The 18256-nt window shown below is 50.1% G+C and overlaps 1 protein-coding gene across 2 annotated transcripts; it reads right to left on the bottom strand.

Annotated features, from left to right (window-relative positions):
- Positions 1 to 5761: 5761 nt before the first annotated feature.
- TRIM63 (tripartite motif containing 63) lies at positions 5762 to 17897 on the bottom strand. Of its 2 annotated transcripts, XM_043574122.1 has the most exons (9): positions 17508 to 17862; positions 16482 to 16654; positions 13515 to 13683; positions 12651 to 12746; positions 11259 to 11492; positions 10487 to 10509; positions 10028 to 10152; positions 7322 to 7393; positions 5762 to 6358 (listed from the first exon to the last, which is right to left on the bottom strand). In XM_043574122.1, exons 1-9 carry the CDS (start codon positions 17664 to 17666, stop codon positions 6348 to 6350), a joined length of 1062 nt encoding a protein of 353 aa, XP_043430057.1. In that variant the 5' UTR covers positions 17667 to 17862; the 3' UTR covers positions 5762 to 6347. The 2 variants fall into 2 exon arrangements, with proteins under 2 accessions (XP_043430057.1, XP_043430058.1); XM_043574123.1 differs by lacking the exons at positions 10028 to 10152; positions 10487 to 10509 and having other exon boundaries at positions 17508 to 17897.
- Between the last annotated feature and the right edge of the window lie 359 nt (positions 17898 to 18256).

The following is an 18256-nucleotide window of genomic DNA, read 5'->3' on the forward strand; positions in this document are numbered from 1 at the left end:
GTTATCTGCTCTTGATAAGAAAATGTAAACAAAGTTGTTTTTTTCTTTTCTTTGCCCAGAAAAACCAGTTTCTATGTTTTGTCTTTATCAGGTCTTTGATGATCTGTAATCCTATTTAGGCATGTGCTTTAAAACTTTCTAAGGTTTTTAACAACCCGGAGATTCAATGTGTCACAGAAATAACTGAATTTCCTTGTCAATTCCATCATAATAAACTCTCGTATCAGATTGTTAACAATGTCCATTCCGGAGTTCCTTGTATGTATAGTTATTGTTCTGATGCTCTTGAGAAACATGTTTCATCTTCTTCAAGGAGATTCATAAGAATGTTGACAAATATAGGTATTTGGTATCTTTAAGTTCATAAAATTTAAATGGTTAAGAACTTCCAGAACTAACTAAAAAGCTGCATTCAAACTGAACAAAAATTAGTAGCATGGAACTAAATGAACTGAGGAAAATGATTATGGTTTTTGTGACTCTTGCTTAAAATATTGCTGGCTCTCTAATGTTTGCTCTTCCAGATTAAGGAAACTTTCTCATAAGATATCTGTGACTCACAGAAATGTGATAAAGTATTCATTTGTGAAACAATTGAAGCCTTTAGTTTTTCTGTCTCTACCTGAGCCCTCTGAAATTCAAAAAGTCTCAGTAAGTATTCTTTCATTCATGGCAAGCATAGTTATTTACATAAGTTCAATAAGAATCTTTTCTCCTTATAACAGGACACCATTGGAAACATTGGTTATTTTACAAAGGCTTTGACTAGAATTTCATATTTGAGAGAGACATACATAGTTCAGATATGACCAGACAGCTTTAAGGAACGAAGATTGACTTTATGAAACATGAATCCAATAAAGCCCCTTGGAACTAAGTTCTTTTTTTTTTTTTAATGTTTATTTATTTTTGAGAGAGAGAGAGAGAGAGAGAGAGAGAGGGTAGGGTAAGAGAGAGAGGGAGACACAGAATACAAAGAGTCTCCAGGGTCCGAGCTGTCAGCACAGAGCCCGATGCAGGGCTCCAACTCACGAGCCATGAGATCATGACCTGAGCTGAAGTCAGCCGCTTAACTGAGCCCCCAGGTGCCCCTGGAGGCTTAATAAAGCCCTTTGGAAATGTTGGCCTGATACCTTGCTTACAGAGTTCCCAGGAGCCTTTAGCAGGTGAGTAAAGAATGTCACTTCTGGCAGGTGCAGGAAGTTTGGGATATTTGGGGGACCTAGAGAAGAGGAATTCACCCAAATCTACAGGTATTGCAGGCATGTCTGATGGCAAGTATTTGGCTTGGCTTCTGGCCTAGAAAGGCTACTAAGAGTTCAATGGAGATTCCTTATGAAGAGTTCCAGCAAAGCACATTTTGAAAGATCTTTATGATCAATCACTATTCTTGTTGAGTTTATGTAAATAATTAGGCCAAGTCTGTTAAAATTGGACTTGTTTTTTGGACAAACTAGTCTTGATTTGGCTATCTCAAGAAATAAGGGTGATTTTATTTATTTTTTTCAAGTTTATTTTGAGAGAGAGAGAGGGAGTGCAAGTGGGGGAGGGACAGAGGGACAGGAGGAGAGGCAGAGAGAGAGTCCTTGCTGTCCAGCACAGAGCCCGATGCAGGGCTCAGTATCATGAACTGTGAGATCATGACCTGAGCCAAAACCAAGAGTTGGAAGTTTAACTGACCGAGCTGCCCAGGCACCCAAGGGTGATTTTAGAAAGAAAAATTACGTTTCAATAACACACCTTTATGGATGCTAAATTCTAGTTCTGATTGTCTTTGAACTTTTGTGTTTGTTGTTTGCCTAAGCTAGACAGCTTGAGGTAAACTTCAGAGAGAAATTGCCACAATAGCTCATGATTAGACCGTCTTCGTGCTTGGTATTCTGTGGGGATTACAAGACCCCATGGGCATATGATTTTTTGTTTAAGTTTACTTATTTTGAGAGAGAGAGTGTGTGCACATGAGCACAAGCAGGAGAGGGGGAGAGCGGGGACAGAGAACCCCAACAGGCTCCACGCTGCCAGCTTGGAGCCCGACATAGGGCTCAATCTTGTGACTCTGGGATCATGACCTGAGCTGAAATCAAAAGTCCGACACCTAACCAGCTGAGCCACTGGGGTGCCCTGACACATGATTATTTGAACAGCTGGAAAATGGAATGGCTTCCCCGACAACTGTGTAACTCACATAGCACCTTGACCGATGCTGTGTGGCTGGGATGACAAAATCCCTCCTTAAAAGCCAGAGCATACCCATGGCATGGGGTTAACTATGGACTTAGGAAGATAATGGATGGCCCCACTTTCTTTACTATTGGATTGGATGATGCACTTGGGGAAGCCCATACCCCCAGATGAGCCTTCCCCCACTTGCCAGTGATTCCTCGTAATTAGGATACTGTTAAGGCTAGACCTCAAACAAAGAGCTCTTCTTGATGGTTTTATCCCTTAGCCATATTTGTCCCAGGAACTACCTCTATTGATAGAAAATTGCAAATAGAACTTTAGCCAAGCATACAATGGCCATCTTTAACCAAGCCCAACTCACAGTTATCCACAAATTCAAAAGGTAGCCCTCCAAAACCGATGACCCTTGATATCCTCACTGCAGCTCAAGGAGGAACCTATGCTTTATTAAAACACAGTGTTATGTATGTACTCCAGATTACCACAAAAGTATGACAGGGTTACTAACCAACATAAATACTCACATTGGCGCTTTAAACGATCTCTCTCTCTCTCTCTCTCCTTTAATGATTAAACTCCTGGGCTGGAGGAAGATTTTTGTCAACTATCAAAGGGCTCTTCGTTGGCCTTCTTTTTCTTTTTGTTATTCTAATTACACAGTATGTTATATCCCTAGGGCAAACTGTCCCCACCATTAATGACCATCAAAACCATTACAATCCAAAACCTGATCCCTCTTTCTCACATAACATACATCCAAAACTTACATCCAGGGATTGAGTGTATCGTAAGACTCTTTGCAGGACAAAAAGCTACTCGCACCTGTCAGGACTGGAACCTGTTGAGTCCTCCTAAACACTCCAACAGTGGAAAAACTTCACGGCTTCTCCGCGTGAATCCATCTTTCTAGAATCGAGAGTGCTCTAGCCCCAGATGAGGAACCCTTGGCTAAGTACAGCTCTAAGCTGGTTGGAGATCTACACCTGTTATTCAAACCAGACTCGGGTGATACACACCCAGAGGCCTAGAAGCCCATGAATCCAGCCTATGGCCTCATTCAATCTCTCTCATTCAATCATTCTATATTGTCTTAGAAAAACTCCCTAAATACTTTCCTCCCCAAACTCTCACATGATTTCTCCTTCCCCATTCCAAGACTTCATTCTCAACCATTTCTTTCAGGGTGTCCTTTCCAAATCTACTTGATCAGAAATCATAACTTACCTGGAGTTTCCCCCCCAGCCTTGATGTCCTGCTCTCACAATACAATCCTCATCCCCTTTGGGGGCTAATTTTTGTCCTTCTTATCATAACCTTTTGGTTTCCACCTTCGGGGCCATGCATCCTAAGGATGGTTTTCCTGGAAAGAAATCTGTTCATGGCTATCCTAACTCCTTCCCTTCTTAGGACCCCTGGCCTCAATATTCCTACTCCAATTACTGGTCCCCCTCTCTTTAATCTCTTTATTAAATTTGCCTCTTCTAGAATCCAACAATTCCATATACAAATAATGCCTCGGAGCACCTGGGTGGCTTAGTCGGTTGAGCGTCCGCTCTTGATTTTAGCTCAGGTCATGATACCAGGGTTGTGGGATAGAGCTCCGTGCTGACTGTGGGGTCTGCTTGGGATTCTCTCTCTTTCCTCCGCCCCTCTCCTGCCCGTTCGTGCACTCGCTCGCTTTCAGATAAAATATTTTAAATAATAATAATAAAAATAAAAATAAAATACTTTCGGGGTGCCTGGTTGGCTCAGTCGGTTAAGCGTCCGACTTCAGCTCAGGTCACAATCTCCAGGTCCGTGAGTTCGAGCCCCGCTTCAGGCTCTGGGCGGACGGCTCAGAGCCTGGAGCCTGCTTCTGATTCTGTGTCTCCCTCTCTCTCTGCCCCTCCCCCGTTCATGCTCTCTCTCTGTCTCAAACATAAATAAACATTAAAAAAAAATTTTTTTAATAAAAATAAATAAAATAAATAAAATAAAATACTTTCTGTAAAGTGAGCTCCCCAGGACACTCGTTCTGGAGGATGTCACATGAATGAATAAGTTGGAAAATGCTGTGTTAGATATTTAATTTACAAAAAAAAAAAAGAAAGAAAGAAAAAATGAAGAGGCAGTATTTCAAACACCATGAATCAGATGGACCAATCATCGTCTAGAGTTATAGTTTCCTTTATGGCAGGACTTCTCAGAGCCTTTAATCTGCTGCTGTGTTCTGAATGTCGTAAAAATGGGACCTCCTCTGGGGCGCCTGGGTGGCACAGTCGGTTAAGCGTCCGACTTCGGCTCGGGTCACGATCTCGCGGTCCGTGGGTTCGAGCCCCACGTCGGGCTCTGGGCTGATGGCTCAGAGCCTGGAGCCTGTTTCCGATTCTGTGTCTCCCTCTCTCTCTGCCCCTCCCCCGTTCATGCTCTGTCTCTCTTTGTCTCAAAAATAAATAAATGTTAAAAAAAAAAAATGGGACCTCCTCGACAGCGTTCCTCGGATTTATAAGTTTGCAGGGCTTCAGACCCAATTAATGTGTCTCCTCAGATCCTCTCAGCTTCACCTCTCTCCTAGCCCTTGGGCCCCTCCCGCGGCGGGGGTGGGGGTTGGCTACTTTGGCCTTGGTTATTACCTCATCCCCTAGCACTGGTGGCTGGCTGCCTTGGCCTTCCCCGGATGAAGTCTGGTGGGCTTCAGCAGAGCCACTGTTGTGCCCGCTGCGGTGGGACCAGCACCCGTGTCCAACCCGACTGGACCGCTGGGGCTCTTACTCCACCACCTGTAGGCCCAGGGGTACCCGGCCTCCCCCGAAGCTGCCCCAAGGGGTCAAGTGGTGAAACCTGGAGGTTCAAGGGAATTAACCCTCTGGCAGGCCACTTCGATTCTGAGACAAGAGACGAAATTCCCTCGTTCTTCCCTCTGATGGACTGCTTTGAGCCGTATTGTGTTATGACTTGCTAGAAACATCTCACATGACTGAGCAAGGGGCGGGGGTGGGTGGGGGGTCCTCTTGGTGGAGCTGTGGCCAGCTCAGCTATGTGACACTCTGTATTTGCTTCCCTCCTTTCCTGCCTCATTTCTACTGGTTCTCATTCTGGCTGCCCTGGGATCGCTCCTAGACTAAAGCAATTTTTTTCTAATGTTTGTTTATTTATTTTTGAGAGAGAGAGAGAGAGCAAGCGGGAGAGGGGCAGAGAGGGAGAGGGATAAAACCCTAAGCAGACTCCGCGCCGTCAGCACAGAGACTGATGCGGGCCTCGAACTCGCAAACCGTGAGATCATGACCTGAGCCGAAATCAAGAGTCAGACGCTTAACCGAATGAGCCACCCGGGCGCCCCTAGACTAAAGCATCGAAGCTTTCTCTGCTTCAGTCTCTGAAGAACCAGAGGACCAAGCAGTGAACCTGTTTCTCCGAGCGGATTTTCCACGAAGTTCCCGTTGGGAAATGCTAACTTAGAGAATTCCTTCTTTGTCGGGATGGACATCTAGCCTGGCCCTTACTGTCTGCCTCCTGCTGCACATTTTCCATCCGTTCTCTTGTCCAGCCTCTCCGCGCTCCCCTCTCGGGAACAACGAGGCGAATGAAACCCCAGCTCTTACGGTAATAACAGAAAGAGAGTGCTGTGCGTTTATTGAAACGACATATAACACAAACTCAGTTGCCGTCCCCTGTGTCAGGGACAGGCATCGACACCTGTACAGTACAGTATCCCTTTCTAGGCCTGCGAGTGCCACCCAGCCCTCCCTCCGAGGAAAGGAAGAGGGCAGCTGTGTCAGCCCGGCTCCCCTCCCCTCTTCCTAACAACAGCCAGGCCCGCGATGACCCGGCATTATCATACAAAAGTTCCTTTACAAAAAGCACCAATTGGCATACATATACAAGTATATACAAAAATCACATTTAAAAAATGTACAAAATACTCCATTTTGCACCAACGTGGAAAAGTGTCCCGTGTGGTTGTTTCAAGCACGTTTCCAATTCTGGTTCAGTGGCTGCTGGACACTTTGGTGGGGGTCCTACCGCCAGTCCCTGCTCTCTGAGCAGAGAGAAGATACACCTTCCCATTGCCCCTCCAGGGGCCCCGACCCCTCCCACCCTGGGCCTGTCACCAAGGCAGCTGGGCCCATCCCCACCCTCCCCAGTCTCTCTGCATCTAGAAGGTCTCTCCCTCATCCAGCTCCTTACTGGTGTCCTGAAAGAAAAAGACCGGGAAACACAAGGTGAGGCAGGGCACAGGGGGATCCGGGGCTTCCCAAGCCGCGGTGACAAAACGATCAGACTCCAATTCCGGCCTGGCCTCTTCTTTTTAAACCCAAACAGAATTTAGTTGTCAAAACACCGTGGATAGCCCATCCAATGCAAAACTCCAGAAGAGTATCCCGTATTGTTCAACTGGATTGGAATTTAGTTCCAATAGTAAATTGGCTTGAAAAATAATTTTAGCACACATGTGCTAATTAGCAAACATGTCCCGTCTAGGTGCCAGACATTGTGTTAAGTGATCATCTCATTTACTCTCCACCATAACCTTTTGAGGTCAGGAGTATTTTGTCCCCATGTACAGATGAGTAGCCCAAGACTCAGAACGTTGGGAACAGGTCAGGATTATACTGCCCAGTATGGGGCGCCCGGGTGGCTCAGTCGGCTGAGCGGCTGACTTCGGCTCAGGTCATGATCTCGCAATTCCCAAGCTCAAGCCCCGTGTCGTGCTCTGTGCTGACATCTCGGATTCTGTGTCTTCCCCTCTCTCTGCCCCTCCCCTGCTCGCGCTCAGTCTTGCTCGCTCTGTCTCTCTCTCTCTCAGAAATAACTATTTTAAAAAATTTTTTAAAATTTCAGCATTCTGCTGGTCAAACAAAACACCTCAGTGCCAAGCCTGGTGTCTGTTACACTGTATTGCTCTCCACTCAGGAAGGTCATTTAGATATAAAATGGGAGCTTTTTATTATGATTAGGTTTTTGGGGTTTTTTTCCCTCTAAGGTTAAAGGGAACAGGACTTTGCCTTCACAAAGGCGTCAAACACGTATTGGCATCATCGCCCTATATTGGCATCGTTCCCAGGGTCCCTCGTGGCGCTTTACACACCATCAGGACTTCATGTTGTTGAATGAATGAATTAATGAATGAATGAATGAAGGCAGATGGATTTCTTACCTTCTTCCTTTCCCTCTGTGGACTCTTCCTCTTCCTGATCTTCTTCGTCAATGAACTCTTCCTCTTCCTCATCTGTACGTGACAAAGAACAATCGTGTTAGGATGAGGCCGGTTCCTCCCAGAAGCCGCTCGAAGGGGCACCAGGCAGGAGACCGCACTTCTCCAAACCCCTCCCATGCCCTCCGTGAGGGCCACGTGGCCATGCAGCGACATCAGTGGCCCCGGAGGTGACGAGCCCGCCAAGCCTAAGCTGCAGAGAGCCCTGCTTCCTTCCTCCTTCCCCCGGCCTCCTCCTCGCTTCCCACAGCCCTCCAAGGGAGAGGGTTCAAGACGCTCCTTTGGTCCGGTAGCAACAGCGGCTCCTATCCCTTGACCTACCAGTGACCAGAGGGGGACTTAGGGAAAGCACACCTTGTGCTTGGGCACATCTCTCAGTTAGACAGGTATGTATCACCTGGAGAGAATGGACAAAAAACTCGAATTCTCAGGGATCAGAGTCCTTGTCTTGAAGGAAGTTGCTCAGCCTTTGAAATCTGCCTGCCTAGAACTCCCTGTCCGGGTTTCCTCATTCCACAGCCTACAGAGGGGTGGCTGTGTTGGTGGGGGACACTCCTGGGGCCATCCGCTCCAAAGCTCTCTGGAGCGAGCCCCAGACAGGCGGTGACTGAGCCGCAAAACCTGTGTCCTCACCTTCCCATTGCAGGACATTGCCTCCAAGCTCCACTAACAGGGGACATTTCTGTTCTCTACCCACCCCCGCCTGAGCCACTTCCCCGATGCTTTGGGGCCCTGAGGGGATCACCGCAGAGCCAGAGCATTTGTCCAGAGTGTGTAGGGAGAGGTTTGAAAGAGTTCCTGCCTCCAACAGGTCAGCCCAATTTCCAGCTGCGTAGCTGGGAGTCTGTGCATAACCCAGGGGTTTCTGTTGGTTTTGCTGTTTAATTATCACAATGTAACTACTCTTAGCAGCCTGTGCTGGGCGCATATTACGTGCCAAGTGCCATGTCAAGCCTAGATGCATTGTCTCAGAGAATCCTCACCAGGCTCTTGGGAGCCAGATGGCCCTTGGTGGAGTCCACAGGGCTACTTACTAGCCGTGGTGACTCCAGCAAATCACCGACCCTCCCTTGGCTTTATTTCCTTAACTACAAATGGAGATGACAACAGAAACTACCTCATGAAGTTCAATGACAGAATTTAGGTCACAGGCTTAGTGCCTGGGACATAGAAAGTGCTCGATAAATGCACTCCCCCATTTATACCCTCAGTATGAAAGACCTGAGCCTCAGGGCGATCGTGGAAGGCAGCGTGGGTCCCACAGTGTCGTGCTGTTCACACAGTGCGATCCACTCGTGACTGTCTTAGCTTAAGGAGGGTAAGAGTGGAGCAGATGATCCACAGTCACGGACATGCCCAAGTCCCTTGGCATTTCAGCTTCGGGATGCATTTCGTCCTTACCCGTGAACGTGGTATTTTGGGGTTCTGAGCACAGATTCAACACTAGATTCTACAAGCTTGTGGGAGAGGTGCCAGCTCTGTCTTTCTCAGTTGGGTCAGCGGAGCATCACCTCTCAAATCAATACGACATTCAGCAAAATTGGATCCACTCTCTTTCTCTGTTGCTAAATAGCTACCTTGCAGCTGTGTGACCTTGAGCAAATTATTAAATCTTTGCTCTTTATCCGGTTTCCTCATTTTCCCTTATTATTTCTCCCTTATTATTGTTACGATGATGCTGCTACAATTATAGATACTCTATGACAGAGTAATTACAAACAGAAATGAGGATATAATACAGGTAAATTAAGGTGTGAGTATCAGAGATGTAGCATTAAGAAGCTGAAGCGAAGACCAGCTTTAGGCAATCACTAGGACATGTCTAGTACCTGACAAGCTGCTCTGTGTTAATATCTTATTTGTTGCAACAGCACCATGATGTGGTCATTATTAGTAGGTCCGTGGCTTTTTTTTTTTTTTTTTTTTTTTTTTTTTAAGTAGGCTCCATGCCCAGCATGGGGCTTAAAGTCACAACCTTGAGATCAAGAGTCCCATGCTCCTCCAATTGAGCCACCCAGGTGCCCCTCCTAGGCCCATGTTCAACCTAATTTTGAAGTTAGAAAATGCAGCTCAGGGGCGCCTGGCTGACTCAATGAGAGGAGCATGCAACTCTTGATGTCGGGGTCATGAGTTTGAGCCCCACGTTAGGTGTAGAGATTACTTAAAATAATAAAAATTTAGAAAGAAAGAAAGAAAGAAAGAAAGAAAGAAAGAAAGAAAGAAAGAGAAAGAAAGAAAGAAAGAAAGAAAGAAAGAAAGAAAGAAAGAAAGAAAAAGAAAAGAAAAGAAAAGAAAAGAAAAGAAAAAAAGAAACTAAGAAAGAAAATGCAGCTCAGAGAGGTGGGGGGGCTCACCGAAGGTCACCCAGATAACAAGTGGTAGAACCAGGATTTGAACTTAACCTGCCAGACTGCAGTTGCCATGCTCTTTCTACTGCCCCATGCCTCCGTGCAGTGGATCCAGACATAATTTATCGAGCACCAATTACGTACCAGGCACTGTGCTAGGCTGTGGGCTCATCCAGAAGTTGGCTATATGAGTCTGACAGTTTGCTAGTGTATCTGCCTGCACACGGGGCTCAGCAGAAGGGGAGCAAGTTTCCAGGGGCCCAGCGGGAAAGTACATGCATGGCGGGGCCACCTCCTTTACCTGTCCCAAAGTCGATGGCCCTCAGGGTGTCTGCTATGTGCTCTAAGTCCAAGGTAAAGTAGTCCATGTTTTCAAAGCCCTGTTCTGTCTTCCCCAGCTGGCAACCCTTGGAAGCTTCCACAATGCTGTGAGGGAGGAAGAGAGAAACGGGGCGGCGGCACAGGGTAAGATTGCTGGGCCTCAGTGAAAGAAGAGGGTGTCTCAGCTCCAACCCGCACCTGTGCACATCCTTGTGCCCACACCCAGGCCTGGCACCTAAAGGCTCCCCCTGGAGGGTGGAGTGTTTCCTCGCCAGTCACAAGCAGCATGGGGGGTCCAAGAAGACAGGGGATGCAAAGCCCAGGAAAGCTAGCCTGAGGTAGACCCTCCCAGTAGACCTAATGCAAAGGGGGAGACCCACTGGACAGAAGTGAGAGGCCCTGGTGGGAGCTAGGATCAGAGCTCTAGAGAGACACTGACCTTTTGATGAGTTGCTTAGCACTCTGTGGGAGGAAAGAGAGAGAGCAAAGGTTAGGACTGCAGAAGAAGTAGCCCCAAGAAGTCAGCAACACCAGTCACGGTGCCACAGATGGGCACTTGGTGCCCGTCCCTAGCCCCCTTGTGACCTGCTCCCTGCCCTGAGTTGAACAGAGCTTGTACCTTTTCCCTCTGTTCATGGTCCGCACAGGTGTCGGTCATCACCCTAGGACCCATCCGCTGTCGTGGCAGGAAGCTTGGATTTTAGGGGTTATCATTCGAAACACTCTTAAACCCCCAAACCCCCAAGATGAGAATCATACCCTAGTCACCTTTTTATACCCAATGTCTTGTTTTCTACAGAAAATTTTCCTGTATTTCCTAAGCACATACTGTGGACCGGGCTTTGTGCCTTATACGCTGATCCTTTTGTGTCTCCCCCAACAAGCTTTCCTTAGGGCAGGGCTGTGTCTCAGTCCTCTCTGTGGCTGGCCTACAGTTGGTGCTCAACAAATGGCCTCCACCTGAATACCACATTTTGTAGCTTACAAAGCCATTTCACAAATACCCTCCTCTTTGATCCTTATAAAATCAGCTAAGAGGAAGGAAGGCAGGAATTGTTGCAGGCCCGTTTTACAGACGAGGACACTGAGGCTTAGAGCTTTAAGTGGTTTGCCCAGGGGCACGTGGGTGACCAGTGATGCAGCGTGGCTCACACCTTAGACAGAACTGGTGGGTTGAAGCGACTTGCCCACACCCTCCTAGTCCTGCTCACCAAGAGAAAGATGGCCCCACCGGGCTCGTCCAGGGACTGGATGGCTGTCTCCACCAGCTTAGTGGATTTGTCCAGTTGCTCCCGGTACTGCTGGATGAGGGCCTCGATGAAGCTGAGCTTCTCCTCCTGCTCCCGCGTGATCCGCTGCAGCAGCTCGCTCTTCTTCTCGTCCAAGATGGCGTACAGTACGTCAAACTTCTGGCTCAGCTCTTCCTTCACCTGGTGGCTGTTGTCCTGGGGACAGAAATCTCAGAGTCACATCCTGTGGGGTCCTCCTCTCTATCCCCAGCACTTCCCTCCTGGGACGGGTGCGCTGGGAATAACAGGTCTGTGGCTGGAAGACAGAAGACAAGCTGAAGGCTTAGCCGAGGCGTCATAGCTACTTAGCGCACCAGTGACATTTGGAGGCTGGTGTCACGGAGAAAGCTAGCCCCTTCCTCAAAAATAGACTCCAGGGTCAAGTGGGATGATGGATTCTGGGCTTCCTGTGTGCTCCCAAGCCACTCTCCTCCCACCCCCCTCCTCCCCATTTTACAACCAAGACTGGATTTGGGAAGCTCTACATCTGCAGGGGCAGAGAAAACAGTTCTTCCTCTAGTGGCCCCCTCACTGAGGCTCCCTGCTCTCATAGATGTTATTACATCTTAGTTTCCTTACCTATAAAATGGGTATAATCATAGTATCTCATAAGAATGGGGGCTCTAGCATCCTCTATCAGACTGGGAGCACCTCGTGAGTAGTAACGATGTCTCCCTCCTTCCTTGGAGGCCATCCTTCACACAACTCTTCCTCCACTAGGAGTATGATGATCCATTTCCCCCCCCCCTTCTCATCTCCAGGCCCCACGTCAAGTGGAGTGGAAAGTCACGGATGCTTTTACAGGGATAGAAAAGTTTCCTTCTGCCTCTACAGTGTCGCTACTCACTGTGTTGTGGTCCATGGACCAGCAACTGGGGCACAAAGAAATGCAGAATCTCGTGCCTCCTTCCAGACCTACTGAATCAGAACTTGAACTTTAATAGGATTCCAGGGTGGATTTGAATGCACTTTCAAGTCTGAGAAGCTTTCGTCTCCAGCATATCAAAGACAAGGCTCTGAAAACTACAAGTGCTGAATAAATACTGGGAATTATTGTTGGGATGCTCCTGAAGTCAGGAACCAGGTCTGTCTTGTTCACCACCCCGTCCCCAGTGCCTTTGGCAGGGCCTGACACAATGTTCCAGAAGCATTTGGTAAATGAGTGGATGAATGGATTAGTCGGTCCCTCCTCCACGATCCCTGCCTCCAGGCCCCAACCATTAGCCACAACCCACAGGGGAGCCTTCACCCCAGAGACCAGGCTGCACCAGGAGGCTTCAGACCCCCAGAGTCTGAAGTTCTTCTTCCCCTCACCTTGGTTACCCGACAGGAGTCCTCCAGCTGAGTGATGATGGTCTGTACTCGGTCGTTCCCCGCCACCAGCATGGAGATACAGTTACTCAGCTCCGTCTAGATGGGGGGAGGGGATGGGGGATCAGGGCAGGAGAGACAAAAATAGTCTCAGGGCCTGTCTTCTTGGGGGTGGCACTCTCACTCCCCTCTCTGCTAGAAAGAGCCTCTTGCTGAGGTGCAGCTCAGGGCCAGAGCAGAGAGCATCGGAGAAATACCGCATCCCTTATTTTACAGATGAGGCCCAGAAAGGGGAAATGAGGAAAAAGCACAGCAACATTCTGGCAGCGGAAGGGCTTGTTTCGAGGAAAGAAGGGATGCAGGAAAGAAACAGAGTTGGAGAGTTCTAGAAGGGAGAGATCAAGAGAAGGGTGGGAGGCAGGGAAGAAGTGTCCGGAAAGAGGGGCCACAGCTTACTGCGTGGACAGGATGATAGGGCTCCCACAGGCCTGGAGGCCAAGGGAGAGGGCTCCCAGCCACCCCCTGCTTAGGAGAGGTCACCAGCACGGGAAGAGGTATCTGGGCCCAAAGCACACTGGGATGTAAAGGTCGTGGCCTGAGAGGACCCTGGTGGCCTGGCCCAGGGGTCCGGTCTCTCCCCTGTGGCCACACCCAGATGCTCTCAAGTGGCTCTAAGTATAACCCATGAGCTCAGCCACCTCTCCCAGGAAGGCAGAGCTGCTGTCCCTGTGGCCTGGGAAGTCCCTCCAGAGGGACTATTCCTGAAAGGCCGGCTCAGCAGATCTACAGGGATCACATCCACATCCTGAATCATCTGGCCATGCCTGGCAGACCCAGGCTGGGGGTAGAAGTGGCACCAGCCAGTACCTTTTGTCCCTGGAAGACGCTCTGCAGCGGGGCCACCTCACAGGCCTTGTGAGCCCCAAACACCTTGCACATGGAGCACGTGGGCATCTCGCACGTGAGACAGTAGATGTTGATTTTCTCATCTTCGTGCTCCTTGCACATGGGGTGGTTGCCCTTCTGTAGGGGCCGACTGCAGTGGAGAAGAGTCGCCAAGTCACACGGTGAGCGTTCCGAGTCCCTGCCTCCTCCCCAGCTCCAGGGGGCCACCCCCAGATCTATGGCCTGAGCTCTCAGTGATTGGCTGTTCCCAACCCTTTTCATTTTCTGGGGCCAGGAAAGCCAGGGACACCAAGGCTGTCCTCAGATCCTTGGCCCCAAACTCTGGGTGATGGAGTTGCCATAGGACCCTGCCAGAGCAGGACATGGGAAAGGTGGTAGAATCCCAGAGTCAGAACCGGGGACATTTTTGAGAAGAGGAAACTGAACCCCAGAAAGGTGAATTGACTTGCCCAAGGTCACCCATCAAGTCAGGGCAGGGGAGGCAAGAGCGCATTGATCTAATTATAGTCCCCGTAGCTCTTGGTTACTACAGGCCTGACCTGAGCAAAGCAATTTATACTCATGGCCTCACTGAATTCTATATTTAATCCACCAGACTGTAACCTCCACCACAGCAGGGAAACCTGTCTATTCTCTTCACCCCGGAATTTGCGGGGTACCGTACGTGTCTTGGAGGAGGTGGTAATTCAACAGGTGGAGAGAATCTATCAGTAAGTATGCCGTGAGGGTGTCATCGGGCTCAGAGAAGGAAGAAATGTGTGCGCCCCAAGTCACACAATCAGAAAAAGGGCAGCCCAGGGATGACCAACAGCCCAGCCTGAGCCTTGGCTTACAATCCAGAAAGTCTCTCCAGCGTCCAGTTTTCTCCTTCCCAAACACACATTCTTTCTCCCCCGGTCGTTTTCTTTACTTAGGGACTCTGGCATCTTATTTGTGCTTCTCTTGGGGTATCGGTTACTTCCTCCCTGAGGTTCAGTTTTTTTGGGTCTAGCTCCTATTTCCCCAGCTAGACTACACTCATTTAGATTCAACACCATGTCTACACCACCTCTGCTTTCCCAGCCCCTACCACAGCAAGCATCTCATAAATGTCAAATGGCGACTGTCCCCCGTCCCTGCCAGGGCCTCACCCCTGAACAGCTTTGGACAACGGATCACACCCCCAGACATTATTGTCTCCGCTGGTTCTTAAATCAACCCCTCTCCAGACTTGTCTTTTTCCGTCTTTTAACCCAGCGCCCTCCCCACCCAATGCCGGCAGGGGTCACTCTCTACCCACCCACCCAGGGAATCGAGCTCTGGAATGGCTGTAGCGGCAGAGGTGAGGGAAGACCCTGAGGGTCTGGTGCCCGTGCCCACTGCCATCCCAGATGCCCATTCTTCCAACCCCAGGCATCGGCGTCTGGGTTCAAATCCAGACTGTTCCTCCATTCACTCATTTTGTAACCTTGGGCAAGTGATTTCACCTCTCTGAGGCTTGGTCTTATCCCAGAGCCACTGGGATCATGGCAGTTGTCTGCAATGAGCGTGTAGAGCCTGGCACAGAGCAGACCCCCCAAAAAGGGCGGCTATCATTGCCATTCAACGATGCGGAAAGGCCTTGAAGGGTTCAAACATAACATGCCCTTCATAGGTCGACACTGGGGGGCGGGGAGGCTACTGTTTAGATGCAATATTGATTTCGTTATTATGATCATGATCAGTAATGTATATGCACTTTTGCAGTGCTGAACTCCAGCAACACGAGAGGCAACAGCAGTCAGGAGTGTTCACCATGGAGTCAGACAGGCTCTCTCTCCGCTTCACACTTGCTGAGGAGCCTTAGACAAACCTCTGACCCTCTCTGAGCTTCCATTTCCTCATTGGAAAATGCGGCTAAGAATGCCGTATGGATTACTGTGAGAATTAAATAGGGATCGTGCATGGAAGATGCTTAGTACCGTGCCTGGACACGGGAGGTGCTCAATAAATATTTGATATTTTTAACATTTCCCATCAAAGCCCTATTTGACAGCCACGGGAACAAACCTCACTGTTCCCTTCAGCAGACAGGGGAAATGAAGGCTCAAAGACTCACCGGAGATTCCCACAGTAGATTAGTGACAGAGTCAGGGCTTTTTCTCACTGACATTGGTCTGTCACCTCTCCTTAGGCAGGACACTGCCAGCAGGCAGGCACCTGGTGACTGTTTAGGACCAAAGGATGCGAGGGCAGCAGCCTGGGAGTCTTGTCAGGTGTCTGGGTTTGTAAAGATCTCCCTGGTGGCCGTCTCTCTCTCTCTCTCTCTCTCTCTCTCTCTCTCTGTCTCTCTGTCTCTCTCTGCCTGAGACAGAGCTGCTGTTTTACAAACAGGGAGACCTGGGGCCAGATCTGCAGGGCCCATTCCCAGCCCATTCCACTCCCCAGCTGGGAAAGCTTAGGTAATTGACTTCGCCTCTTTGAGCCTCAGCTTCCTCATCCGTGGAATGGGGATGATAAAAATCATGCCTGATCCACGGGATTATTGTGCAGCAGCAGGAGGAAGCGTCCCCGGGGCCTGGGATGGTAGCTGTCGCCTTCACTATGGAGAAACTGGCCGCGTTCTCTCTGGGCCCTTTTCTCTGCCTGTCACAGCCACTAGCTGGCCCCAGGGTCTTCCTCTCCCTCTCACAACTCGGCCTTCCCCTGGTTCCTGTCTCAGTCTCTCCCAGGAGGGCAGCCTGATGTCTGGGCCCCTTCCCATTCACTGAGTGACACCGAGAGCCAGTGTTGGAGATGGGAATGAGCCTCTGTTCTGCCTGAGGAAGCCGGACATGGCTCTCTGGACTGACCAGCGTGTCTCTTCCAGCCAGGGCACTGGATCCTGGGCCGATGGGAAGGAGCCTGGGAGAGCTGGGCACTGGCCATCTGGGGAGGAAGGACGGGCCCCCAGCAGCAAAGCACACTGACCTGGAACACTCCTGCTTGTAGATATCAATGATGTTCTCCACCAGCAGATTCCTCTGCAGCCCATACACTCCATGACGATCCATGATCACCTCGTGGCGGCAGGAGGGGCAGCGGAAACGGCCCCCAGACATGGACACAGACCCGACCCGATTGGTCCAGAAGGGATTGGCGGCCTGCGGGCGGCAAGGGCCGAGGTGAGGCCTGGGACGATCTCCCATCGTCCTTCTTCCTGCTTCCCTCAACCATTCTGGTCAAACCATTCGACCTGGAGCTCCCCATCCTGAGATGAGAGCCAGCCCACTTACACGGGGAACACTCGAGAAGTAACATAGCAGTCAGCGAGTTTGGGAGTCAGCAGACCTAGGTTCAAGCCACGGCTATCCTCTGAATGACTTTGGGCAAGCACCCTTCTCACTCTTAAGCCTCCGTTTACCCATTCATGCAGTGGGCATTATCTCTACAGCCAACTATGTAGGCCCCTACTTGAAAGACAGAAGAGTAAGAGAACATTTTGTAAAGGGCTGCTTCCCAGCCAGGACGCCCCTCCCATTCCTTTGTTAAGAAGTTGGATCCCTTCCAGCCCCTTATTACCGGCAACAGACTTGAAAGGGAAGGTGCCTCTATTGCCCAGTGCCTCCTGGCCACCCTCCTCCTAAAGCTCTGGGCCCCCTGCCACCAGGGAGCTGGCTCCAGCCTCAGGGGTCTGGTTTCTCTCTCCTGCCTCTCCCACTTATCGCTTGAGGCATTTGACTCCTGATTGGAGAGTCAACTGCGGGCTCAGGGCAGCGGTGGGGGCTGCGGGCAGGGTGGGGAGGGGAAACACGCGTCATGGAGAAGGAATGGGGCAGCCAGAGCTGCCTCCGAGCCCCCCGCCCCCAGCCCAGAGGCCTCTGCAGGGGCTTCGCTCTAGACGGGAGAAAACCAGCCCTGGTTTAGAAGTCCTAGACTAAGCGAGAATGGCTTTCACCACAGGAACACTGAGCGGCCACCTGGGGCCCCATGACGGGGCTGTGCCCAAGCACTGACCTGGAAGATGTCATTGGCACACTTCCGGCAGAGGTTGTGCTGACACGGCAAGATGACCACCGGCTTGGTAAACATCTCCAGGCAGATGGGACAGATCAGCTGCTTCTCCAGGTTCTCCATGGGGTTCCCATCCTGGATCAGGCTTGACTTATAATCCATATTGTCAGGAGGTTTGGGGGTTCACCTGGCTGCCTCCTTCACCTGCCTCACTCTAAGTAGACCTGGGGTCTTGCCTTTGTCACAAAGTACCCAGCCAGAGCCTCTTTGCCTTCTTCTCCTGGCGCCCGAATTCTGTCTTGGTCTGCGGCCCCTCTGATATTTATAGCTGGGTCCTGGTCACATGAGCCCCAGGAGGGGACCAGCTGAACATTCCGATGCCAAGTGGCTGGCTGGGGCTTGAGTTTCCTCCAGGCCTGAAAGACCGGCCCTCTCAAATCACATGTAGGGATGAGCAATCACTGTTCTCCTGGGAGGAGGGTCGTAAACAAGAACAGCCTGTTCATGGGCAGGCGTGGGGGGAGGAGTGGGTACCAGAATTTCCTGCAGAAACTAGTCTTCCTCCCATGCCAGCCTGGTAAGCCAGCTATGGGACCCAAGGAGTGGGCTACTGGGATTTGCAGGGTTAATAGCCAGTGATCCCTCACTGCCCTAAATCCCCTCATCTAGAGTACTGACTAGCTCCCAAGTACTCAAGAAGAGGAGTCTGGGCAGTCCCTCTCTCTGACCCCATCCCTGAGCACAGCATGTTG

The sequence above is a fragment of the Prionailurus bengalensis genome, chromosome C1 (assembly GCF_016509475.1).
Source record: "Prionailurus bengalensis isolate Pbe53 chromosome C1, Fcat_Pben_1.1_paternal_pri, whole genome shotgun sequence".
NCBI lineage: Eukaryota > Metazoa > Chordata > Mammalia > Carnivora > Felidae > Prionailurus > Prionailurus bengalensis.

Coding starts and splice junctions, on each gene's coding strand:
- TRIM63 (XM_043574122.1), bottom strand. CDS start 17,666: ATGGATTATAAGTCAAGCCTGATCCAGGATGGGAACCCCATGGAGAAC. Junction 13,684..16,481: donor TACAAGCAGGAGTGTTCCAG/GTCAGTGTGCTT, acceptor TCTCCACTGCAG/TCGGCCCCTACAGAAGGGCA. Junction 7,394..10,027: donor GGCCATCGACTTTGGGACAG/GTAAAGGAGGTG, acceptor TGTCACGTACAG/ATGAGGAAGAGGAAGAGTTC.